Raw genomic sequence first — 18,945 nt, 5'->3', positions numbered from 1 at the left:
TTGGCCATCTTGTCCTTTGGATGGCTGATATCAGTGGCTTCTCACTCCTGTAAGAAGGGCCAGGCCTTCTGTGTGCTCAGGAAAAGGACATACATGATTAACTAGAACCAGATCAAGGCAAATTATTTTTCACCCTTATTGAGCAAGTAAGTAAAGCCTTTTCTGTCTCTGCAGGCTTTGACTGCAAAAGAGAACTTATGTTAAAAATTAGTTTATCATGTCTCTGCTTCAATTTCCTTTAACTGAATTTGCCTTTGCGTCCTGCTCCCCTTGGCACAGTAGATAAGGATGAAGTGATTAAAGAAATACAAAGTCTCTACCTACACTGGCTTTTAGTTGCAAGTGGCCTAACACTTTGATATCAGAGTTCAGCACTTGTTACACATGGAGCATTTCTGATTTTAAAACCTACATTAAAATGAGACTTGTTGAAGGGTTTTTACTTTTTCTACAAGTCACCAACAATATGTATAAATATTTACTTGAAATTTAATTTCCTATCCCTGTCCTGCTTTCTTCTACTTACTTCCTTATTTGCATTTTATCCTGGCAACAGTTTTATAGCAGTTAGATATTGTATCTTCCTTTGCAAGTTACAGAAATTCTGTGACAGTTTGGCACAGCAGATGATGACTGCTCCAGAAGAATGAGCATGCCAGTACTTGGAATCATTGCTTGAGCTCACCTCCAAAGAGATGCCAAGTTACACCTGAGACATATCAAGATTGCTTAGGAATATTATCAACACCCTTTTAATGAACATCTCCACATCCAGAATGTTAATTTAACCTGGAAAGGTGTCAGCCAAGACCAGGTACAGGATAGCCTTGTTGGAATTCAGACAGCCATGCAAAGTTAGCACTTTTTTTCATATGAAACAATCCTGAAACAACCTGCATGTAGAAGAATTACATGGTGTGGGCAAACTAGATTCAGAAACTTGAAATAGGTGAGTGTTATCTAAAACACTGTCTCAGTAACCATTCTATGAACAGTGTATTCAGGGAAGTATCTACCACTAATTTTCTTCATTAAAAAAAATTACCTTTCTGGGGAGGGGGTGGTAGGGGAGGGGTTTAAATATGTTAGATTCATCAAAAACAAACACCTCTGTTAGTTTTGGTGCTTGCAGTTGAAACTTAGTTGCTGAACATATAATTTGTCTTCCAGACAAGAATGTTTGAGATTTTTGTTACTTAAGAAATCTGTTTTTTTCAAAGTTAAATCGGACTCATAAATGCGTTAGGAGCTTGCCTAAGCATGGCATCCTTTTTCCCTTGGTAGAAATAGAGGTGCTGGGATATGTGGGTGGGCTTTCCAGATTTCTGGTGTCCTATCTGGACATACACACTTTAATTATGAGTTATACTTGTCTAGAGGTTTACAGATCAGGTCTTTATGCTAGGCAGGATTCCATTCCAGCTTTCTTCTTGGGGAGTACATCTGAACAGGTCCTGGGCCTGGGGCTCTCTGTGCATTTCCCTGTGTATCTATTGAGGAAATGCATAGGAGGTTCAGATGCAGTTTTGTATGGTTGTTTTCTTTTGGGGACAACATTCCCTTTTCTACCTCCATATGAGCAAAAACGGGAGTTTCAGTCTGTGGGTCACACACCATCCCGAGTGTGCTTTTGAGGAGTCAGTAGAGTTACTGTGGAATTTCACTGCCCCTTCCCCTCTCCCAGACACCTCCAAATGGCAGCCAGGACTGGGGGAGTATTTTGGGCAAGGAGGAGTGAGATTGTCCATCTCAGCAGCAGTGAGTTAAACTCATCGAATACCTTGATCAGTCAAACATACATTGAGATGTGGCAGCTGTAACAGATGTTTAGGAGGTTTTAAAAATTAAATTCTTAAATTATTTAATTTTTAATAAAATCCCCTTTCTCACTGATGTACTCTTTGTCCCTGTCTCCTTGTATGTCCTTTGGTTTTGGGAAGCAGTCTCACCAAAGACTGGGATTAATGGTTTGGGTGCTAGATTGATTAAACTGTAATTAGTACAGCTGGCTGGGCTGGGTATGGGAAGCAGCAGAGATATTTCACTGAGGAAGCCTTGCAGTTGGCCTGCTGCTTTCTTCCCGGGACTACGTCATTTTTGCCACCTGACCTTATGGCTTCTGGGTTAATTTTTCACGTGAAATAAACACTATTTTCCTTTGAATAAATGAGCCTCGGGCCTACTTTATCTTCCGGGTAAGGAGGCAGCAGCAGAACACATCTCTCCCGGGTGCTGCTGCCAGGGCAGTGAGCAGGAAGCTGTTGCCTTTCCCTTTTGCTCACCTCCCATCCTGTCCTTCCAGAATAAACCACTGATCAAACCCTTGTGGAAGGGCTTCCTGCGGGGAACCCTTCAGTAACTGAAAGGAGCTTACAAAAAAGACGCAGAGGAGCTTCTTACAAGAACATTTAGTGACAGAACAAGGGGAATAGAGTCAAACTGAAAGAGAACAGGTTTAGATTGGCTATTAGGAGGACGTTCTTTACAGCGAGGATGGCGAAGCTCTGAAACGGGTTTCCCAGAGAAGCTATGGCTGCCCATCCCTGACAGTGCTCTAGGCCATGTTCGATGCAGCCCTGAGCAGCTTAGTCTAGTAGAAGGTGCTGCTGCCTATGGGAGGCGTGCTGGAACCGGGTAATCTGTAAGGTCTCTCCCGAGACAAACCGCTCCGAGCGGGCGGCGGGGAGCGGCGGGGCGGGGCGGGGCGGGGCGGGCCGCCCGTCCCAGGCTCCCGCGCGGCGCGGCGGGCGGGCTCAGGCGGGGCGCGGCCGAGCGGGCGGAGCGCGGAGCCGGCCGGCGTCCCTCTGCCTCGGCATGTCCGACTCCGGCGGCGGCGGGGGCGGCGGCCCCGGCGGCGAGGAAGGCGGCATGGAGGTGTCGGGCTCGGCGGTGCAGAACGTGGCCGACGTGTCGGTGCTGCAGAAGCACCTGCGCAAGCTGGTGCCGCTGCTGCTGGAGGATGGCGGCGAGGCGCCGGCGGCGCTGGAAGCGGCGCTGGAGGAGAAGGGCGCCGTGGAGCATATGCGCAAGTTCCTCTCCGACCCGCAGGTCCACACGGTGCTGGTGGAGCGCTCCACGCTCAAAGGTAAGGCGGGAGCGGAGCCGCCGCGGTGGCAAAATGGCCGCTGCCGGCCGCGGCCGCCGCCCTGCCGCGGGTGGGAGGGGCGCGCCGCGGCCGCGCTCCGCCTCAGCGCGGCCCGGCCGGGCGCCGCGGGTCCGCGGGAGGGCTCGGGCGGCGGCGGCACAGCCTGGGCTGCCCGGCCCGGCCCGGCCCGGCCCGGCCTCCCCCGCCGCCTCTGTTCCGCGGGCCGGGCCCCGGCGGGTGCGCGGCGCCGATCCGGGCGTGCCGCGGCCGGTCCTGCTTGGAAGCGCACCCAAAGTGCTCCGTCAGTGGCCGGGGCAGCGCTCCTGCGGCAGCCGGGCTGCTCGAGAAGTGACCGCCTGGGCCAGGCAGCCGCTCTGAGACAGAACCACAGCGCCAAAACCCCGGGTAAAAGGGTAAAAAATAACCCCAGCCTGAATAGACCTGTATAAAGCGTCGTTTCATGGTGAATTCGGGAGTTCCTGTAATTGACAAAGGAAGATGTGGACCTTGCCATGCCTTTGTTTAGTAACCAAAGCCTGGTGGCCGTGCTCAGAACCGCATCAAATGCTGCATGAAATGCTGCAGCTAAGCTGAGACTGTAGCTTGAGTGTCTTTGTTACTCACATGCTGCTGTAACTGATTATTTATTTCGAAAGTGACTTGACAACAAATCTGTTGCTAAATGGGCTCTTAGTGTCACAAAATGCAGCCTAAGAAACAGTGAGAAAATGCAGCAAGGTTTCATCCATAATGCAGGCTTTTACTGTTAAACAAGCCTCTACAGTCTGTAGATGGCTGCCTGCCTGCCAGCGTGAGCTTGCAAAATTCCACTATTAAGCTTCTGAATCGCTGCTCCTAGCATGCTGGTGGTTCTGTTCCTGTATATATCAAATCCTAATAAAATGGTATTTTGTATTGCATTATTTAACATGTCAACAGAAAGAGTTCAGCGTCCTGATATATGCCCTGCAGTTGCTGCACACTTTGAGGGTTTTTTCATTCACTGTCTATTAATTGTAAGCTTCAGATGTTGCTTAAAAATACCCTATCACTGTTTATTTTTTTGCCTATATCCAGATTATCCTTCTCTTTCCCCTTCCAAAGTTTGAGACTTCTTTTTTGGTAGGATTAATTTTCTCAAAGAGAACAAAAGAACACCTGTTTTTGTGAATTCATGATACAGTGTTTAATAAGGTTTAAAGAAAAGCATTTAATACTAATGCAGATGATTCCTGCATTTTTTGCTATGCCTGGATCATAAGAATGGTTATCCCTAGTTCATGTTGGAAATAATAAACATACTGGTGATCAGTTATCTTCAGGGTCATGGCATAGATATCGTTACATATGTATGCATAAAAAGAAATTGAGATACTCATTACATGTCAAAAGCCAAATACTAATTTATGATGCACAGATGCCATTTCTGTCCATGTCTTCTGGTTTAATAGCAGTTACTTGGGCAGAGTGGATTTTGTGAATGACAGCCAGGTGTTCATACTTAACAGATCTCAAATCTCCAGCAGCATATGGAGAGTTCTGACACTATTAAAAATGGCATTATTATTGAAGCTTGTCCATGGACTGCATAGCATGAAGTAGACTACTGATTACAAGTACAGTAAAACAGAAGCCCTGTTTCTGCATAATGAAAGCTGCTCTCTGGTATCAGCAGCTCCCCAGCCTGCAGGGGACAGAGTCTGCTATAATGTGTCCAGTCAGAGTGTGTCCCCCAACCGAGAGTAACCTTCTGCACTGAAATCACTGCATTGCAGCACGGCTGCCTGCATCCTCAGCAATTACATCATCTGTGATGCACTGGCTGTGCTAATGTCTGAATACTTCCCATGGCTTGGCTTTTTGTTCTCTCAAGACATTTTTTTTGTTGTTGTTGTTCAGAGATTTAATTTCCAAATCATTTTCAAAGTTTATGTCTGAAAATACAAAGCCACCTTTGGACAAAAAAAGCATCTGTTTAATGTTCTCACTGAGGCGTAGTTGTTTTGGCAACGTTTCTCCGCAAATAAATGCACATTCTGTATTGCAGATTTCTCTCTCAGAATGTGAGTTATAATTCACTTACTGTAATGCTTTATTGTTTTTATAGCAACCTAAATCTTAATGGAGTTTTGTTTAAAGACAGTGAACCCATTCTGCATCTGAGAGATATTGCAAAGCTACATTTGACCTAATTTTGTTAATTAAGTTGGTGTGGAGCTTAAAGGTTGTAAAATCGTCTAGTAATAGCAGAAGTTGGTTGAGAAGGAGTGGCAGATGTGTTCGAAATTAAGTATTTCTTACATACTATATGTTTTTGCAGAGGATGTGGGAGACGAAGGAGAAGAGGAAAAAGAGTTCATTTCCTACAGTATCAGCACTGACATTCATTATGGAATAAAGTCAAACAGGTGAATTAGTAAAATAGATCTTAACATTTCTACTTTATATATGTAAAACCTGCGCAAGCAAATTTAGCTACAAATTTACCTCCAGTTTACCTAGTGCTTTCAGGCAACATTTTTATTCAAGGGGAACAATAGCTTTTCAAGGCAGAGACTCTGATAAAAAAGGGTGTGTCATGAGCCTGAAAGGAGTGGACCTAAGACTTCTAGCTGTGGGGCTAAAGAAACAAACTTTTATTAATTTTGGTATGCATACAGCTGTAACATACGCAACTTGGGTTCAATATCCTTTGGTTATGTGTGTCTGTTACATATTTGTCACTTATATTGAGGCATATTTCACTGAAACATTGTAAAATGTGTTTTTTCTTTAGTGTGCCTCTATTTTAGAGTCCTTATTGAGAGTTCAGCTTGCTTATTGCTGAACTGTAAAGCTGTATTTATTTGGAAAACTTGTATTCAAGTCTCTTAGAAGAAAGATTGTGAAGTATGATGATACAGGTTACCATTTGACTCCTGAACTTGCAGTCAGATTTAAGCTGTTCTGTCACTCAAGCGTCAGATGATTGGTTGGTAACTCTCTTCTCTGTTCCATAGCCTGGCGTTCATTAAACGTACAGCAGTGATTGATGCAGACAAACCAGTGTCTTCCCAGCTCAGAGTGCTCACTCTCAGTGAAGATTCTCCATATGAAACATTGCACTCTTTCATTAGCAATGCTGTTGCTCCCTTTTTCAAGTCCTATATCCGAGAATCTGGCAAAGCAGACAGGTAAATCAGTATAAGTACTGCATTTCTGTGCTAATGAACTAAAGTGTTTAATTATTTAAAATAGTAACAAACAACAGTGACTCTTCAAGGTGAATCATGTGAATTGTTTAAGCACACAGTTTGTATGATGCTGTTGTCAATTCTGGGGAAGCAGTTCAGGTCTAAATGTGTTACATATGTTTTTTGGTTTGCCTTCTTATATGGAAACTGTGCTTTTTCAGGGATGGAGATAAAATGGCTCCTTCAGTTGAGAAAAAGATTGCAGAGCTTGAAATGGGCCTCTTGCATTTGCAACAGAATATTGAAATTCCAGAGATCAGTCTGCCCATTCATGCAACCATCACTAATGTTGCCAAGCAGTGTTATGAACGTGGAGAAAAACCAAAAGTTACAGATTTTGGTGAGAAGGCTGAGGATCCTTTGTTCCTTAATCAGTTACAGTCTGGTGTCAACCGCTGGATTAGAGAAATTCAAAAGGTAACTAAATAAAGAACAGGGGGAAAAACAACTAAGAAATAATTGTGTATCTTCTTCACTGTTTAACTGGTAAAATGCTGTTTGTGCAGGATATTCTGAAGATCTGAGACCAGGTTTTTGAGTCATCAGTGATACTGGTCTAAATTAGGCTAAGTCTAGTCTAAAATTAGGCTAAGCCTAGTCTAAATTTGGAATCTAGTCTAAATTGTTCAACAAATAACCAAGAGTATGACTGTTTTACATACTGTAATAGAATTTTGTAATTGTTCTTTGAATATTTACAGTAGATCTGATTGACACATCTGATTTGGCCTGATTTGTTATTTGCTCCTGGTGCATCTGTAACCACTTCACAATGGTTGCTGCAGCCCTATCTTGTAATCTCATACTTCTGCCCATTACTTTTCAAAAGAACTGCTGTTCTGCTGGTGTTACTCAAAAACAGCATCTGAGATACTAGTCTGGCTTTTTTGCCTTTGTATGCACAGGAAACACTTATTGCTTATGGAACAGTGTTGTCTTTTCTTAAGAGCATAAACATCTTTTATCTTGCCTGGCTCATCTGCCTTTAACCAGAATAGAGACAGGGCTCAGGGAAGCAGGCAGGTGACATTTTTAGGCTGTGCTGAAGATTACTACATGAGGGTCCTAAAACCAGCCTTTAGGATCTCTGTAATTACACTTGTCACATGTTGCATACAGTTCCTACACTTTTCAAAGAATGAGTGCCAAAACTGTCTTAAGGTTGGATTATTAATAACTGGCAGTTGTTGCGTGTTTGAATTATATTTACTAACAGCAAGTTTTTACAGTTGAAGCATATAAATTAAATGCTTTTCTCTCTCCCATCTCTTTCTCTTTATTACTTTGAAGGTGACCAAATTAGATCGAGATCCTGCATCAGGCACTGCATTACAGGAGATAAGCTTCTGGTTAAATTTGGAAAGGGCTCTGTACCGCATTCAGGAAAAACGTGAAAGTCCAGAAGTTCTGCTGACTCTGGACATTCTGAAACATGGCAAACGTTTCCATGCAACTGTCAGCTTTGATACTGACACAGGTAAAATATCTGTTCAATAACATTTTTTTCAAATGTCCTCCACAACTTAAACTGTTAAAAAACCTGAACAATGTGGTGCAAACAGCAGTGTTGTTTAGAGGAGCCTTGGTCTAGTTACAGATAGAGATTTTGGTTAATGAAATGAAAAGTTATATTCAAAATCTTTTCCATTTAGGTCTGAAACAGGCGCTGGAAACTGTGAATGACTATAATCCACTGATGAAAGACTTTCCACTGAATGACTTGCTGTCTGCTACGGAGCTGGACAAAATCAGGCAGGCCCTTGTTGCAATATTTACACATTTGAGAAAAATCAGGAACACAAAATACCCAATCCAAAGGGCATTGCGTTTAGTGGAGGCTATTTCAAGAGATCTGAGCTCTCAGCTGCTTAAAGTGTTGGGAACCAGAAAATTGATGCATGTGGCCTATGAAGAATTTGAAAAGGTATGTTCATGGCTTTGTGATACTGGTTGCTGTATTTTTGTGTTGGACAGTGACTTTCAGGAAGCATTTAATTTGGGAGTTAAAGTTCCTGTTCTAAAACTTTTTTCAGGTAATGGTTGCATGCTTTGAAGTATTCCAAACCTGGGATGATGAATATGAGAAGCTGCAAGTTCTGCTGAGAGATATCGTGAAGAGAAAAAGGGAAGAGAACCTGAAGATGGTGTGGCGCATCAATCCTGCTCATAGGAAACTCCAGAGTCGTCTTGATCAAATGAGGAAATTCAGGCGTCAGCATGAGCAGCTGAGAGCAGTCATTGTGAGAGTCTTGCGACCTCAGGTAATGTAATCTTGGCTGTTACCAAACAGAAAATCTGTGTGGCTTCTTCAAGAGTCTTACTTGAAGTTACCAACACAAATGTAATGTAACATTCAGTTTCCATGTTTAGTTTTGAACCCTTGCTAATAGGCTTAGCTTTAATTCTGACTTACATTGCATAATACGTGCTCATGTTAATAAACTCAGCAAGTCTAGACATAACACAGAGGAGATTAATAAATGTTTAAATCCTTGAATTTGGCTAAACCACAGTGGAAAATGAGATTATGCTGCACAGTAGTGGAAGTTTGTAAAGTAGCTGTGCTGCCCTGTTCCTACTGGAAGTTAGTTCTGAAGCATGACTGAAAGTTTGTTAAGAATTTATCACTGATTGGTAGGGGACTTGTGCAATATTTTTTAGAACCAGCTGCACTTTGCTTTGAAGTATCCAACTCACTAAACTGTGATTCTAATATAGGTAACAGCTGTTGCCCAGCAAAATCAAGGAGAGGTACCTGAACCACAGGATATGAAAGTAGCAGAAGTTCTTTTTGATGCTGCAGATGCTAATGCAATTGAAGAAGTCAATCTTGCTTATGAGAATGTTAAGGAAGTAGATGGATTAGATGTCTCCAAAGAAGGTACAGAAGCCTGGGAGGCAGCAATGAAGCGCTATGATGAAAGAATTGACAGAGTTGAAACAAGAATAACAGCCCGTTTGAGAGACCAGCTCGGTACAGCAAAGAATGCCAATGAAATGTTCAGGATCTTCTCCCGCTTTAATGCCTTGTTTGTCAGACCTCACATTCGCGGCGCCATTCGCGAATACCAAACGCAGTTGATCCAGCGTGTGAAAGATGATATCGAGTCTCTTCATGACAAGTTTAAAGTACAATACCCACAGAGTCAAGCGTGTAAAATGAGTCACGTTCGTGACCTGCCTCCTGTGTCGGGGTCTATCATCTGGGCAAAACAGATCGATAGGCAGCTCACCGCTTACATGAAGCGTGTGGAGGATGTCCTTGGCAAAGGCTGGGAGAACCATGTGGAAGGTCAGAAGCTAAAGCAGGATGGAGATAGCTTTCGCATGAAGCTCAACACTCAGGAGATCTTTGATGACTGGGCAAGAAAAGTTCAACAGCGCAACCTTGGTGTGTCTGGTCGCATTTTCACCATCGAAAGCACTCGTGTTCGAGGTCGAACTGGAAATGTCCTGAAACTGAAAGTCAACTTCCTCCCAGAAATAATTACACTTTCAAAAGAAGTCCGAAACCTGAAGTGGCTTGGTTTCCGTGTCCCACTAGCAATTGTCAACAAAGCTCACCAGGCAAACCAGCTCTATCCGTTTGCTATTTCTCTCATTGAAAGTGTCCGCACTTACGAGCGAACGTGTGAGAAAGTAGAAGAGCGTAATACTATCTCACTGCTGGTCGCTGGCTTGAAGAAAGAGGTGCAGGCTTTGATTGCAGAAGGAATTGCACTCGTATGGGAATCATACAAGCTTGATCCATACGTACAGCGCTTGGCTGAGACTGTCTTCAGTTTCCAGGAAAAGGTTTGTGTTATTGGCAAAACTTTTACATTTATACAGTAATGTGTGGTTATCCAGAAGTGTCATTGGGTAGCTGAGAACCAGTTCTGCAGCTCTTGGTTTAAGTAGCTGAGTGAGTCAGCACAAATTGGCCAATGGATGGATGCTTTAGTGGTGCTAAAATTGCTATTAGCAGTACTATTTTCATTTGATATTGCTAAAATCAATGGATTGCTGCATCCAAATAAAGATACATGATTAACCATTACTGAATTATTGTTTTCTTGATCTAACCTGTCAAACTAAACATCTCATTTTCCCTAAATTATCTTAGGTGGATGATCTGCTCATTATTGAAGAGAAGATAGACCTGGAAGTGAGATCATTGGAAACGTGCATGTATGATCACAAGACTTTCTCCGAAATCTTGAACAGAGTTCAGAAAGCTGTGGATGATTTAAATCTTCATTCATACTCAAATTTGCCAATCTGGGTCAATAAGTTGGATATGGAGGTAGGTTTGAGATCAAAGAGTAGTATATGTTAAGAGTTAACATTTTATTCAGGTGCAAAGTATATTTTGATTATTGTCTTCATAGTCACCCAGGGAGACTTTCTTTATAGTCACACCAGAGACTAAATTCTCATTCCCTGGAAATGTCAGTGCATTTTTGGTATGCAGAAGATGCAAGACCTATGTTGGAGTTTTTTTACTGTAGACTTTTGCGATCAGTTAATTCAAGGGGAGTTTTGTCTTTTGAAGAAAAGAAGTTTGATACAGTATGACAGCCTAGAGGATGCTAGGTAGCAAGGTAGATAAAGGGAGGTGGAGATTTGCTATCCAGGTAGCAAAGACTTGTTGGCATCATATTGTTTGATTTTGCCTGTTAAGTTTCAGGTTATTGGTCTCTAGGCCAACTTCAATATGGTTAAAATTGTTTCATTACATTGAAGTCCATGAGGATGAGGATAAGCTTTGAATTATATTCAGTGCAAATTTACCAAAACTCCTAAACCTCTTTAATCATGGAATGGTTTGGGTTGGTAGAGACCTTAAAGATCATCTAGTTGTAGCCCCCATGTCATGGGCAGTGATGCCTCTGATCAGTAGCTCAAAGCCCCATCCAGTTTGGCCTGGAACACTTCCAGGGATCGGGCATCCATAACTTCTCTGGGCAACCTGTTCCAATGCCTCACCACCCTAATACTAATCTAAACCTCCTTTCTTTCAATTTAAAGCCATTTTTCGCTATTTTATTGCTACAAGCTCTAGTAAACAGTCCCTCCAATTCTTGTAAGCCCCTTCTGGTGCTGGAATGGTTTAGTAAAGAAGCACTTGGTTCTTTATGGGCCTGCAGTGTGCCTGTCAGTATATTCATACTGATAGTGGGGATCTTCATGCAGGGGACTATGCAGGTTCTTCCTCCAATGTGCCTCATTTTCTTTAGATTGAAAGAATCCTGGGTGTTCGTTTGCAAGCTGGACTGAGGGCCTGGACCCAGGTTCTTCTGGGACAAGCAGATGACAAAGCAGAAGTTGACATGGATACAGATGCTCCTCAAGTGAGCCATAAGCCTGGCGGTGAACCCAAGATCAAAGTAAGTTTTCCTGAGGGTTTTTTTTTCATTAGACTTTTTTGGTTGGTTGGTTTTTTTCCATATTGTCAATTAACTAATGCAGAAATTATTTCTGAGGTCTATATGGATAGAAGTATTTATCTACTTCTGCATCTATTTTTGGAGAAATATTTTCTTCCATTTAAGTGCAAGTTCATTTTTGAAAAGTACTTCTTGAAGTCCAAGATTCTTGTCTATAGGTAGCAGTATCTGCCAGTAAAACTGGTTTTTTACTATTTCTGCAGAACATTGTACATGAACTAAGAATAACCAACCAGGTGATATACTTGAATCCACCAATTGAAGACTGTAGATACAAACTTTATCAAGAAATGTTTTCATGGAAAATGGTAATCCTGTCACTGCCAAGAATTCAAAGTCAGAGATACCAGGTAGGTGTAATGAAGCTGTATCTAAGTCAGAGCAATTGCTTTCTCTTCGTAATTAAATGTCCTCAACATATTAGTGTATTGATCTAAAACCAAACCTGAGTGCCCCAGAAATACATGTATATCACAAGTATAACTGTGGTTCTTAGGTTGGAGTGCATTATGAGCTGTCTGAGGAAGAGAAGTTCTATCGTAATGCATTGACAAGGATGCCTGATGGCCCTGCAGCTCTGGAGGAGTCATACTCAGCTGTCATGGGAATTGTGACTGAAGTGGAGCAGTATGTCAAGGTAGGAGGCTGACAGGATATAATGGAACAGCTAAAACTAACATGGACTTCCAGTTTTCCTGGGGGCTGGAGGGAAACACATGTTTTGGAATATACTGGAGAAGTTCTGAACATTGTGAAATACACCCATTAGGTTTGGCTGCAGTACCAGTGTCTGTGGGATATGCAGGCTGAAAATATATACAACCGTCTTGGAGAAGACCTGAATAAGTGGCAGGCCCTTTTGGTTCAGATAAGAAAGGCAAGAGGAACATTTGATAATGCAGAAACCAGAAAGGAGTTTGGACCTGTTGTCATAGACTATGGCAAGGTGAGAAATTATAATTATTCATTGTGATAAATGCATTGAATTTCAGAATAGGTATAACAGAAAATAGCAAGGGTGATAAATTACTATTATTTTACATTATTCACTTGTAGGTACAATCAAAGGTCAATTTGAAGTATGACTCCTGGCATAAAGAGGTGCTCAGCAAATTTGGCCAAATGCTTGGTCAGAATATGACAGAGTTTCATTCACAAATTTCTAAGGTAAGAAAAGTCTTAATTCAAGTTTTTCACTTTCAGATCAGCTGTTGTAGAATGCTAAAACACTGATTTGTGCCCTTAACAGTCCCGTCAAGAGCTGGAGCAGCATTCTGTGGACACTGCTAGCACATCAGATGCTGTGACATTCATCACATATGTGCAGTCCTTGAAACGTAAAATCAAACAGTTTGAAAAGCAAGTTGAGGTATGTTATCTTTTGCTAATGATTCTGATTGTGGAAATGTCAAGCTTGGCTCATAAAATGCAGTTTCGTCATAAAATGATACTCAAGTTCTCTTAAAAACAGATTTGAATTTTATATTCTGAAAAATCCTGTGAACTCTATAAGTGAGCATTTATTAAAGTATGTTTATTCAGCCTTGCAGATTAAGTTTTGTCTTTTTAACTCAAAACCACTGTGTCTTGTAGCTCTATCGCAATGGTCAGCGCTTGCTTGAGAAACAAAGGTTCCAGTTCCCTTCCTCTTGGCTGTACATTGACAACATCGAAGGAGAATGGGGTGCCTTTAATGACATCATGCGTAGGAAGGATTCTGCCATTCAGCAACAAGTAGCAAATCTACAGATGAAAATAGTTCAAGAGGATCGTGCAGTGGAGAGCCGAACAACTGACTTGCTGACAGACTGGGAGAAAACAAAGCCTGTAACAGTAAGTAGTGATGGTTAATACTCAGTGAATGAGGTAGATTTTGTGTGTTTGGTAAGAAGTAGGGAGTTTTATTATGCTTTTTTTGCAGTTTTTCATTTTAGGTGATAGTAAAAGTCTTTTTAAGGGTTCTGTAATAACCTGCCAGTGTGTTGATTTTTGGCAATAGTTGCAGAGGGAAATTTACCCTTAAGACATAGGTCTCTCTTAGGTGCAGAAAAGTAAATTACTTCCTTGTCTGAGAGAGTTTTGTCTGAAACAAGTATATGTCAGAGGTATGCATGTAGGAGGATTCAGAAGCAAGTTGCTTTTTCCCTTTTTATTCTGAAGTGCTTTTTAAGTAAAGCCAAAAACTGCATGTAAAAATGAAATGGGACTTACTGTGAAATAATATGTTGTCTTATAGTCAGCAAAATGGAAATGTAAAAAAATGAGACAAACCAACATTTATATTTAGTCCCCACTTTTAACTTGCCTTCAACGTAACTGTAAGATTATTGGATTAATGTATCCCATGCAAACTTTAGGGAAATCTGCGTCCAGAAGAGGCTCTTCAAGCTCTTACAATTTACGAAGGAAAATTCGGCAGGCTGAAGGATGACCGTGAGAAGTGTGCCAAAGCCAAGGAAGCTCTTGAACTTACAGATACTGGACTGCTCAGTGGCAGTGAGGAGCGCGTCCAGGTACAATCTGCTCACACACCTTCTTGCCAGTTTTGGATAAAAGTGTTTCAGTTCCATCATTTTGTCCCTCAAGAGAGTGACTTATAGTGTGTGCTGTACTAATATCAGGGCAGAGTCTCCTCACTGACTCAGTTTTAGCTTTCAGAACTTGTCTGTGATCCCTTCCTTCACTGTCTTATTGTTTTGAAACTGTTATGTGAACTGAGATGGAAAATTTCATCTTGGTCACTTGCTGTTGCAGTTCTGTTAAAGAGGCAAGCTATCCAAAGGTTTTTGATGGATTAGAAGTATTTTGTTTAACTCACCCATTCTATTGACTTTGAAGAAATTATGAATAACTGCTGATTTTTGATACATTCTTTATTACAGGTAGCCCTTGAAGAGCTGCAGGATCTCAAAGGTGTCTGGTCTGAGCTCTCTAAGGTCTGGGAACAAATTGATCAAATGAAAGAACAGCCCTGGGTTTCAGTACAGCCTCGCAAGGTACTTTTGTGTACATTAATAGTGTAACTGCCACACGTATATGCAAATTAGGAATTAGACCTCTTGAGACAGATATGCTCTATTGTCAGGCTAGATCATTTTCAGTGTTTAAGTACCTTTTATAATATCTTGTGAGCATGTTTATTCTGAAGGTAAGATAAAAAATATTCACAGGATGGTCATAATTTAAGTAATCTTACAGGGAATTCATGCAGCTTCCATTGTTGAGATTTGACTGCATCTGCAAGGAAGAAGCTGCTGTTTTTAAATAGTCTGTTGGACCTCATTAGAGAAACTTCATTATACAGTTGGGTAAACAACATTGATTTTACTTCAGTGCTCAGGAGGTAAAGAGCAGAAAGAACACTAATCTATAAACTGACTGCCTGTGACAAGACTGCATCATAAATCCCAATCAGACCAATAAAATTACATTCTCAACTGTAGAGTAACTACATCTTGAGGCAAATAAGGATAACACTTGTAAGAGCTGTCCTCTTGCTAATGTCTCATTAGATAGAGAGTTTTCCATAACAAATGTATAGGTAACTGGTATGGTTATGTGCACAAAGCTTGTAGAGAAAGATTTTATTCCTTTTGTGTTACTGACAGCTTCGCCAAAACTTGGATGGTCTGTTGAACCAACTGAAAAACTTCCCTGCCCGTTTGCGACAGTACGCCTCCTATGAGTATGTTCAGAGACTTCTGAAGGGCTACATGAAGGTAAGTTGCCCACATTTCTAAAATGTATGTGTTTTATATTCAAGTTCAAAGATGTAACTTGCTTTCTTTTCTTCTGTAGATAAACATGTTAGTTATTGAACTGAAATCCGAGGCACTTAAAGACCGACACTGGAAACAACTGATGAAGAGGCTTCATGTTAACTGGGTTGTCTCAGAATTGACCCTGGGCCAGATCTGGGATGTTGATCTACAGAGAAATGAAGCAATTGTCAAAGATGTTCTGCTTGTGGCTCAGGGAGAGATGGCTTTGGAAGAGTTCTTGAAACAGGCTAGTATCAGCCCTTGTATGTATGCATGTAATAGCAAATCTGGGTTTTGTGGTTAAGTGGCTACATGAGTAGTAAACTTGTCGCTCTAAGCTGTTGAAACAAGTGCCAAGACTCCATCATTAGCTCTGTTTTGGGGAACAGTTTAAAGCTATGTAAAACTTCCTCTGTTGAAACTTGCATTATTTGGGAAAAGCAGTTCTTGGTAGTGCCTGCAAAGATCCCACCTTGAACTGCATCATAGTCTCAATATTTTTAACAAAAGCTTAAGTGTAAAGCCAGAATCTTTGGGTTAAAAAAAATACTATCTGATTACTGTAATACATTTCTGCTTTGTAACTATTTTGGAGCAAAAATTATTGATGTTATATCTTAAAACATCTTTTTCTTCAGATAAGAGAAGTTTGGAACACCTATGAACTGGACTTGGTCAATTACCAGAACAAGTGTCGTTTGATTCGTGGATGGGATGACCTTTTCAACAAAGTCAAGGAGCACATAAACAGCGTGTCTGCTATGAAGCTGTCACCATACTACAAGGTAAAATGGAGAACAAAGCTAAAGAATTTTAGTTTATTCCTGCCTTCCCCTTATGTTTAGTTTATATTATTGTCAGCAGGGACTATATTCACCATTTAAAGCTGACAGACTGTTAATTGTATATGCGTACATTGTAACTCTGAAAAAACTGTTTTCTCTAATAATTATTACTAGTCAAACACTTTATAATATTAAAATGAATATTAATGTAATGTTTTAACTTCAGGTGTTTGAGGAAGATGCCCTGAGCTGGGAAGATAAACTGAACCGTATCATGGCACTCTTTGATGTCTGGATAGATGTCCAGAGGCGGTGGGTCTACCTGGAGGGTATCTTCACTGGCAGTGCAGACATCAAGCACTTGCTGCCTGTGGAGACCCAGCGATTCCAGAGGTAACCTTTTCATTTTGTTGTTTTCTTGCCTCCTTTGGGACACCCTGTGGGCAGGCCTGAAACTTCATGACTCACTGTAGTACTCTCTGAGTTGAAATACGGGCTGCATTCGTACCTGGTCCAGCTGGATTACAGCTGCTGTAGATACAAGTTCATCAACAAAAAGTTCATCTGCAACTATGGCAGAAAATGTTTCTAGTAAATGGGCCTGATGTACAATTTTTAGAAGATGATGTGGAGTCAGGTGGTTTTCCTTGCTAGTTCCTGTCAGTTACTTCAAGGATTTTTCTGGCATTGTGGCTGCAACAAATAGGCAAATTTCTGTTGCTGTAGCATTTAATCTCACCCTTTAAACATTATTTACTTGCTCTCTTTTAAGTTGGTCTGATCATACTTACTCATTCCACACACTTCCAGTCAGATCAAAGAATCAGATTTCTGTGTCACTTCAGGAAGTAAAGATAGTAGATCTGCTCTAGACATGGTAAATTGAACATTACAAAGAAGTTGGATTTTGTTGTTGAGGGCTTGAGGTAGATAAAGAGTTAATTTGGGGAATTTGGGCTTGTGTTCCCTAGAGCTGCTAGAGCCATTACAGGTGGAATGATCATTTAGAGACAAATAAATTTGGTGTTCTGTAGGCCTGTCATTACTGAGTTTGCACTAATGTATTGTGTTATTTTACTTGCAGCATCAGCACTGAATTCTTGGCACTCATGAAAAAGGTGTCCAAATCTCCACTTGTGATGGATGTTCTTAACATTCAAGGTGTGCAGAGATCATTAGAGAGACTGGCAGACTTACTTGGGAAGATACAGAAAGCCCTGGGAGAATACTTGGAAAGGGAGAGGTCCTCTTTCCCTCGGTAAGCAGTTGACTCCTGAAGTAATCTGATGTTTCTGTGCAGGAATTGGTGTACTGCTCTGTAATTTAAATATGCATTGTCTATATACATAATTCAGTTACAGATACTTCCCTGGAAGTGGGGCTGAAATGTCTCTTACTTGCTCATTTGTGGCTGGTTTCAGGATTTGGATATTGCCTAAGGAATCATTGCAGCTGATTTCTTAAACTGAAGAGGTTCTTCTGCCATTTGATGGAAGGACAGTGTCTAAATTGTCACAGTCCTGTATTTAGGTCATTGATTTTGACTTACATGTAGTCCTCAACTAATTTGTCACTTAGGATGAGAAAATAAGAGTGAAGGAGGTACTGAGTGGGAGTTCTTCCTGTCTGACAGGCAATTCAGTCCCAAACTCTGCTGTTGGCATTTCAGAGATGGATAACTAAAGAAAATTATCCACACTATGGAGCATGTATACACTTCTGTATGGTACAGACCACATGAACTTAAAGGTAGCACTGGGGTATAACTGCTAGCAAATTTGTGGTTCATGCACTCTTGCAGTGTTGAGGAAATGGTTGTCAATTACTTCCATGTAGTGGTCGTGGATGAAGCATAAATTATAAATTAAAAGCTATAGTTCTGATATAGATCTAATTTTATGTGATTAATAGGTTCTACTTTGTTGGTGATGAAGACTTGCTTGAAATCATTGGAAACAGCAAAAATGTGGCTAAGTTGCAGAAACACTTCAAGAAAATGTTTGCTGGAGTTTCTAGCATTATTCTCAATGAAGACAATTCTGTGGTTCTTGGGATATCCTCACGTGAAGGAGAGGAGGTATAGCTGCAGTATTTATTTTTATAAAATTCTGAAAATAAGTGGATGTGTGCTGACTTAAACCTTTAATTCTTGCAGGTGCTGTTCAAAACACCTGTTTCCATCACAGAACATCCCAAGATCAATGAGTGGCTCACTCTTGTTGAAAAAGAGATGAGAGTGACCCTTGCTAAATTGCTTGCAGAGTCTGTTACTGAAGTAGAAATCTTTGGAAAAGCAACTTCAATTGATCCAGCAGTCTACATCTCTTGGATTGACAAGTACCAGGTATTAATGTGGAACACTAAAGTATACTGCAGTTTGGTTACTTCAGCAAGGAAAACTGTCTGATGAGGGTTTTTTTACACAGGCTCAGCTTGTTGTGCTGTCAGCCCAGATTGCTTGGTCTGAGAATGTGGAGTCAGCCCTCAATGGTGGAGGTGGAGACAACAGTCCTCTCCAGTCTGTGCTAGCCAATGTTGAGGTCACACTCAATGTCCTGGCAGACTCTGTGCTGATGGAGCAGCCACCCCTTCGCAGAAGGAAACTGGAGCACTTGGTAAGTAAAAACTTTCTTTCCTCTTCAGAGTTTACAG

General features: G+C 41.3%; 1 protein-coding gene across 1 annotated transcript in view; it reads left to right on the top strand.

The window, feature by feature from the left end:
* The first annotated feature begins 2,767 nt into the window (after window positions 1-2,767).
* The window catches only part of DYNC1H1 (dynein cytoplasmic 1 heavy chain 1), a 44,719-nt gene continuing 28,541 nt past the window's right edge, over window positions 2,768-18,945 (top strand). The window contains exons 1-26 of the mRNA XM_021549636.3: window positions 2,768-3,085; window positions 5,406-5,493; window positions 6,085-6,258; window positions 6,480-6,735; window positions 7,609-7,795; window positions 7,971-8,242; window positions 8,352-8,579; window positions 9,037-10,113; window positions 10,424-10,603; window positions 11,538-11,687; window positions 11,951-12,097; window positions 12,244-12,384; window positions 12,517-12,693; window positions 12,804-12,914; window positions 12,997-13,116; window positions 13,341-13,580; window positions 14,105-14,260; window positions 14,630-14,743; window positions 15,356-15,466; window positions 15,546-15,755; window positions 16,147-16,293; window positions 16,520-16,686; window positions 17,378-17,551; window positions 18,205-18,370; window positions 18,449-18,637; window positions 18,720-18,908. Of these exons, the coding sequence (XP_021405311.1) occupies window positions 2,815-3,085; window positions 5,406-5,493; window positions 6,085-6,258; window positions 6,480-6,735; window positions 7,609-7,795; window positions 7,971-8,242; window positions 8,352-8,579; window positions 9,037-10,113; window positions 10,424-10,603; window positions 11,538-11,687; window positions 11,951-12,097; window positions 12,244-12,384; window positions 12,517-12,693; window positions 12,804-12,914; window positions 12,997-13,116; window positions 13,341-13,580; window positions 14,105-14,260; window positions 14,630-14,743; window positions 15,356-15,466; window positions 15,546-15,755; window positions 16,147-16,293; window positions 16,520-16,686; window positions 17,378-17,551; window positions 18,205-18,370; window positions 18,449-18,637; window positions 18,720-18,908 (5,442 nt within the window). The 5' untranslated portion in view covers window positions 2,768-2,814. The remainder of the gene's footprint in view (window positions 3,086-5,405; window positions 5,494-6,084; window positions 6,259-6,479; window positions 6,736-7,608; window positions 7,796-7,970; window positions 8,243-8,351; window positions 8,580-9,036; window positions 10,114-10,423; window positions 10,604-11,537; window positions 11,688-11,950; window positions 12,098-12,243; window positions 12,385-12,516; window positions 12,694-12,803; window positions 12,915-12,996; window positions 13,117-13,340; window positions 13,581-14,104; window positions 14,261-14,629; window positions 14,744-15,355; window positions 15,467-15,545; window positions 15,756-16,146; window positions 16,294-16,519; window positions 16,687-17,377; window positions 17,552-18,204; window positions 18,371-18,448; window positions 18,638-18,719; window positions 18,909-18,945) is intronic.

The sequence above is a fragment of the Lonchura striata genome, chromosome 6, assembly GCF_046129695.1.
Source record: "Lonchura striata isolate bLonStr1 chromosome 6, bLonStr1.mat, whole genome shotgun sequence".
Lineage (NCBI taxonomy): Eukaryota > Metazoa > Chordata > Aves > Passeriformes > Estrildidae > Lonchura > Lonchura striata.
Note: the sequence above shows the minus strand (reverse complement) of the source record. Positions and strands in the feature narration are given on the sequence as shown.